General features: G+C 38.7%; 1 protein-coding gene across 1 annotated transcript in view; it reads right to left on the bottom strand.

Annotated features, from left to right (window-relative positions):
• The window catches only part of LOC129358514 (RNA-binding motif, single-stranded-interacting protein 2-like), a 37,999-nt gene extending 32,750 nt beyond the window's left edge, over nucleotides 1-5,249 (bottom strand). Inside the window, exon 1 of the mRNA XM_055027637.1 lies at nucleotides 5,096-5,249. Within this exon, the coding sequence (XP_054883612.1) occupies nucleotides 5,096-5,167 (72 nt within the window). The 5' untranslated portion in view covers nucleotides 5,168-5,249. The remainder of the gene's footprint in view (nucleotides 1-5,095) is intronic.
• Nucleotides 5,250-7,156: the final 1,907 nt, after the last annotated feature.

Genomic DNA, 7,156 nt, shown 5'->3' on the forward strand with positions numbered 1-7,156 from the left:
GTGGTACAAATATGAGTGGGAAATGACAAAATTTCCCACAGTAGTTGCATCACAATTCATGCTGCATTTGGGCACCAACGCAATGACTCAATAAGAACATTTCTTAATTTCCCACAGTAGTTTGGATATGATTTGCTCACCTCAGTATGAGAGTTGCTTGAAAGCAAAAGTGAAAGAACGTTCTGAAAAATTCAACTAGTAATTATCAAACTATTAAGTTACTATATAACTTAGTAGAGCGCCACAATAAAGTGGTGCCAAGAACAAGTAACAAAGTAATTGATCCCAGTATGCACAAGCTATTCAGGATCAAAACACATCAAAACTAAGTGACAGCCTTAATGTTCCACATATGTAAAACTTTATTCTCTCACATTTAAATCCACAAAGCTTGTTTTTCTAAAATGCAGATATACAATGGCAGAATATGTAGTCTTACAGGTTCTGAATTGTTCATTAATAAAATCAATCTGTACCATCAAAACTGCAAGGATGTGTCATTTTATTGATTTTAACAATCAGTTTTGTAACACAAAAAATCCAAACGTATTTTGTTTTATCTCAGTCTAAATAGATCCTAGTCTAAAATAGAAACTGAAAATTCAGATGTTCTTTTGCACTAATAGAATAAAGGTTTTATATCAACTCCAACTGTATTTCATTTGATTTCTGATTGTTGTAGAACAATTCAATCAGTGTCTGATCTGTCTGTCTCACTTTTTGAACAAGACATGATCAAAGAACAGATTTCTTAAAAGATAAAACCCTTTGACTGAAAACCCAAATTTGAACCTAGATAACACCATCTTCATTAGTCAGCCATGATGCACTGCTAATTTTCTCGTGTTGTTCTTACACTATCTGGAACATTGGGGTGTAAGACACCCCACTGACTTAACCTGTATACTAACAATTTAAAAAACTTGTTTCTAATGTGTAATGATGAACCTTTGAGACATTTCAGAGATTACAAAAAGGCACCAGACTTTGATAAAGGATTGTGTACCATTACTCAGGATAAATAGAAGCAACAAAAAGCCTAACAAGTTGTTCTAGTTTCAGATGCATATATAACAAGCATACACACAAAGAGTAATCCATTTCTATGGCTATGTGCATTAACCAATACCATGCAGAGTAACTGACAGATAACATTTTTCGCTTTGCCCCCTGACTGAGCTTTGCCTTGGGCAGCGAGCCATACTGTCCATATCAACAAACACAACTGGGAATCATTCGTTTCTCAATTGAATTAAAAAAGAAGTGGGTGTCACTTCAGGCCTGAGTTTACTGAATTGTATCACTTAGTCTTTTGTCTCCCCAATCCATTGATAATTTTTATGTTTTTACTTCTCTCTGTTTTTACATACTGTATTTAAAAATCAAGCATTTCTTCAATTCCACACAGGTCCAAAAAAAAAAAAAAAAAGAAAGAAAGAAAAACATGATTTTACTGCTCTACAATTTGCTCTGTTCCACTTTGGTTAATGCGAAAAACTCTCCTTCATCGGCACAGGATGCAGTTGGTTGGAGCAAATAAACACTGATTCTGATTTGTGAGCAGTCAACTCGTTCAACTAATCAATAAAGGCTCACATCTGGATGAATTAACCCACCTTAGATAGTTGTTCATGTTGTGATAGAAAAACTATGACTTTAAAGTATGCCTGTGTCAAAGCAGTGAAAATGAATAAACAAACTCAGTTCCTGCTACACATAAACACAAAAGAATAGGAACTGGATTAAAAGGCTTAATTTCTCAAAAGGTTCCTGCATGTTCATATTAATCGTCAACACAAAAGCGATATTTATTTTTGTTTGTTTGTTGAGAAGAATATGGACAAATCAAGTGATAAAACTGCAAGTGCCTGCATCCATAAATCTTCCTTTATACGCATTGTCTGTTGTGACACAAGCTCAAGTGAATACTAAAAATTCAGTTAAAGTCCAATATCTGATATATAAAATAAATTCAAATCTTGTAACATGAACGTGATTCAACCTAAAAATGTTTAGCTGTGACGTGGATTTATTACTATTATTATTATTATTATTATTATTATTATTATTATTATTATTAATTAATTAATTAATTATTTATTTATTTGATTATAAATATTCACACAATTTAATCAGGAAGGAAATTACTAACTTTAAAAATATTTTTCAAAGCGTGTTCTGGGCAAGACAGACAGCACTAATACATAAGTTACCACAAAACTTGTACCGCCATTTGCATTGAGATCAGTTAGTCAAAGCATCTATTTCGACTGTCTCAGTGTCATTATGAAGCCCTTTTAAAATGTCCACTGACCTTCAGGTCATTTTCTGGTGTGAAATGCAGTGTATTTCTATGTTTTTCAAATAATACGCCATCCTTACCATAAAAATGAAAAAAAAAAAAATGCTGTAGTAACTTTACTGTCGATATTTTTTTTAAAGAAAATGAAAGGAATGGTGCTAAGACAAAACCTTGATAGACATAATTAGTTAAAGAAATAGAACTGGAAGTGAAATTGAAAGTGGACACAGTGTTCTTTGTGAAAGGTAATTATGGAACGAGTCAACAGTGTGATCAGAAAGCTGGTTAGTCTCTGCCTCAATAATGTGTTATTTACAGTAGCAAATTCATTTGATAACTCAAGAGAAAGCAGCAAAATATGACTTATTATTAACTGTTTCCATGTGTTGACTGCCGAACTGAAAGCGAGGCGTTAAGGATGCTATTTGGCGAGTTCCAGTGCAAAGCAGATTTAATTTCTTAATATTTTGAATAAATTTCAGACAATTTCTTATCAATTCTGTCACTTAATTACATTTTTCCAAGGAGAGTGACTTTCTAAAGATGTTTTGCTAAAAATTACATTGAGTTTTTTATTTATTTATTTATTTTATTATTATTATTATTATTATTATTCCAGCAGATCATTCTAGCAACACTTACAAAAGAAACAAGTGTGACCTAAACTCACTTTTTTGAGCAGGGAATATATGAGATTACAACTCAAACTGCAGCAAGTTATTATATAGCTTTAGTGAAAAGAGACACTAGAAACAGAAATACATTTATTGTCCAATATTCCACAGTTGGTCTCAAAGCTCTCACAATCTGCATCATTGAAACCAAGCCAGTAGCACCTGTAATTAATTCTTAATTACAATGCCTAACGCACAATGTTAAAGATGCAAATGGCAGACATCACTACACTATAAAATAGGTACAAGTCTGCAGCATGCGATTATTAGATGGACGGACAGAGCATAAAAGATAAACGTTAAACTAAAAGTGTGTGATTGAGTTTAACTGTCTTATTAAATATCAGTGAACAGGGTGGAACCACTTGGATTTATAGAAAATCCCAATCATTTGACCAAATGTAATAAACGTTGTTACATCATGCATTACACTGCATTTTACAGTCACATTCAGTGATTTCATCCAACATTTGGTCTGCATCACAGTGATCACAGGATCCTAAAGACAGTTTACTAAAAGCAACGTCCCGCCTCCACACCTCCTTTAAAAAGGGATCAAATTAATTTATTTTCTAATAGATAAAGTAGCTGACATCCTGCAATGCCTGTTCTAATAGTTCAAACAGCAAATACACCTTAATGAGCATCAGTGGAAACCATCCTGGCTCTCCTGCAGAAGCTAATATCTATGGTCTTTCTTATCTTTGCTCTTGGAGGTTCAGCGAATTAGCGCCAATAAAAATGAATGGTGCACCTGTATTGGCTGTTTGCTTAGCAAAATGTCAAGTAGCATTAAACCTTTGTATTTCAACTCCGCAAGCTGTATTTCTATTTCTAAATTATTTTAGATATGTTCAATTACAAAATCCACATATAGGCAATTTATTTCTGAATAACTTGGAATTATGTTCCACGGAAAAATCTGAGGACATGTGAATTATAATGAAATAATGAACCAGAAATAGGCAGGACTCCACAGTATTAAAATAATAACACGTTTCATGTGGCTGATATTATTTATCAGCTGTAAATTATAAAAACAACACATTGTTTTATCAACAAAGGTGCCTGGTTTTATTAAAAGCCCCTCAAAGTCGGATTCTGTTCATGAACACATGCATCCAAGGGCCGGCCATGTTTACAGGCGCATAAGGTTCTTGAATGCAAAATAAATAAATAAACACATAAACATTGGTCCATGTAAGTGACAGACACACTTTATACTCCAGCTGCTGTTTTGCATTTGCAACATAATTTAAAATAAGCACGTAACACTTTATATTTCCCGATGACACATAATAATAATAAAAAAAAAAGTCACATTTGTTAAAAGTGAACATAACCACGAAGAGCGCGATTCATAATCCTGGGAATGTAGTCATCAAGGTCTGGTGGGATTTTTCAAGGGGTGGGGCATATTCCGCTTTCAGATGGGAAACGAGGAGAAAGAAAAAAAAAACTTCTCTAACTTAGCGGAGACAATGACGAGCTGATTTTACCAGCGGATATAAACGTCTGTCCCGGTGCCCACGGAGCCAGACGTGATTTTGTAATAAGTTCTCCTACAGTCCCCCCCCCCCCCCCCCCCCTGTCTCTCTCTCTCCCTACCCCCACTTCCATAAACACATCCAGGCGCGGACGGACGCGCTATCCCAGCGCGGCGCAGTTACCCCCGCAAAAGTTGCTCTCCGCGGCTGACTTTCTCGAGCGAGAGCGCAGAGCGACACCGACATCCCCACAGTGGCACCCACACATAGAAATACTACAAAATAGCAACAGCGGGCGTCCGGCGTGACAGGAGCGAGCGGCAGAGAGAGCCCCCCCCCCGTCCACCCCGCTGCCCCCCGCCGGCCCCCCGCTCCAACACCCTCCGACCCAGCTGGAAGCTCGGCGGACCTGGGGTCCTTCTCCGGGGCTGCGGGTTCACTCCAGCAAGTCTTTAAGTTGAATTCACAGCGTTTAGCTTCTCAAGGACACTGCAGCTCACTGTCACCAGCTCCCTGTTTTGTCGCGACGGACGCGGGTTTGTTGCCCGCAGGAGGAGGAGGAGGAGGAGCGGGTTGGGGGGGTAGAGAACGAGCCGAAAACGCGGGAGGTGAAAAGCCCGAAAGCGTTTTACCTTTTTGCTGTTTCTGCTGTTGTAGCCGTTGTAGGGGTTGATTCCTGCCCTTGGCGGTACGGAGAGCAGCATTTTTCTCGGCGCTATGTCCGGAGCGGCGAGCTCAGCCCAGGCTGCCAGCTGACGTCAGCAGCTGGGGAAGTGAGAGCCTGGAGTCCCGCTGCTAGACTGCGAGTGGTGCTGCTGCTGCTGCTGCTGCTGAAGCTGAAGCTGCTGCTGCTGCTGCAGGAGGGGGCCCCCGCTGCTGGCCCCGAGGCCCCTGCAGAGCTCCAGCTCGATTAGGGGTCTTACATAGATCAGATTCATTCACCGTCCAGTGTTATGTCAACTCACCAGGGGACTTTGGCAGGGATAAACTGGACAAAAAGGGGGCTGGAAATTCAATTACCAAGATTTTAAATCCACTCCTGGACCCATGTTGGTTCGTTGAAAGAATTACAATAATACCTTGTACAACAATTAGCAACAGTGGCGGTCCTTGCAGTATTGGCGTCCTGGGAGGGCACCTTCTGCGACCGGCCCCCACTCACCCCAAAACACAAAATCATCTGACAAAACCAAGCCAATATTGTCTTTATGCTGCTTTCAAGTTTTACCACATAGCACTCTTATTCCAACCTGGTAAAAACCAAACATAGGGTCTGGACCCCCACCGACTGAGAAACAACTGTCTGCTGGAGGTTTGGACTGTGCTGAAGTTTTCAATTTTAACCAATCTCCAACGTTCGCCTGAAGCTTATCAGAAATTGTGTGCAGTGGAAACAACCAGAGGGCCATCTTGGCCAGCAATAAAATGCTACATTTCTCTCACTCTGACTTTAATTGCTCCATATTTGGAAGCACAGACTGAATGGCTTCGATCACTTCCTCCACTGCCATTACCAAACCACAACACTATATGGGCAGACTGCAAAAACAGCAGAGAAAATGTTTGTTGATTGTCCTGGTTGAAATTAAACCATAGAAATCAAGCTGAATGGGAGAAATTCCAGAGAAAGCACTCAGAGGAGATGAGAATTGAGTAGAATTGCATGAAGGTAATGGCCAGACGTCTCTTTTTCAAACATCTTTTTACTTTAAAAAAATAAAATAAAATAGTGCTTTTTCCTCTCTGAATAAAATATTCTCCACTTTTAGAAGACAACATGAGCAGCTAGATTAAGTTCAACAGGCGAATGCAGCATCTCACCACAAAAAAACATTATTTCAGGTGATCTTCCTGGTGTTTTGTGACTGCAAATCAATGGCTTGTCCCTCTTGACTTTTCATCATGATTTCTTTAAAAACGCTTTGGATGTTATTTTAACAAACTTAAAGTGATTCATATAAACACTTATCCTGTTATTCCTGGGAGGTTGATCATTTAAAATGAGTTATTACACAATAATAAAAAAACCTGATAAAGAAAAGTCTATGGAGTAAGGAAACCTACAACATATTTTTTCTTTTATTTGTTTTGATACACAAAGGTAACCTGAGCAAATGTTAAAGCCATTGTTAAGGGAGAACTTTTGTTATCTTTTGCCAATGACGGGAAAAAGGCATCCGCCCTCTTGACCCCGCAAAGACAAGTAGGTATATTTAATTTACATCCTAAAGCGTAAATCCGTGTCGGAGAGGCGGGAACATCCCAGACAAGTTGATAGGCCATCACAGGGCAACGCGGAGAAGCACAGAACGAACAAGTATGCACACAAACATTCATACCTGAGGGCAATTTAGGAAAACCAATTACCCGAACAGTCATGTTTTGCAGCAGCAGCTCTCTAAAGCTTGGAGGATTTTTGTCTCCTCTCTCTAAACTTTGCCTGTTGGAAAGATCAACCCTGATTGTGTTTCTACTGTGAGCTTCCAAAGTTGTGAAGATCAACACGCACACCTTGGCATGTTCTCATGAATTTCGAAATCTGAAGAGTCGCTAAGAGAAATGGGTCGCTGTGTTGCGTCATATTTATACCCAAGGGGAGCATATTGTCTAGATTACTAATTAAAAAGTAAAGGATAAATTTAAAAAAGTTATTTTGCAGGAACAGTTTGAAGTGCCAACATTTCTGCTTTAAA

Source organism: Poeciliopsis prolifica, unplaced genomic scaffold (assembly GCF_027474105.1).
Source record: "Poeciliopsis prolifica strain line A6 unplaced genomic scaffold, Auburn_PproV2 SCAFFOLD003, whole genome shotgun sequence".
NCBI classification, from domain to species: domain Eukaryota; kingdom Metazoa; phylum Chordata; class Actinopteri; order Cyprinodontiformes; family Poeciliidae; genus Poeciliopsis; species Poeciliopsis prolifica.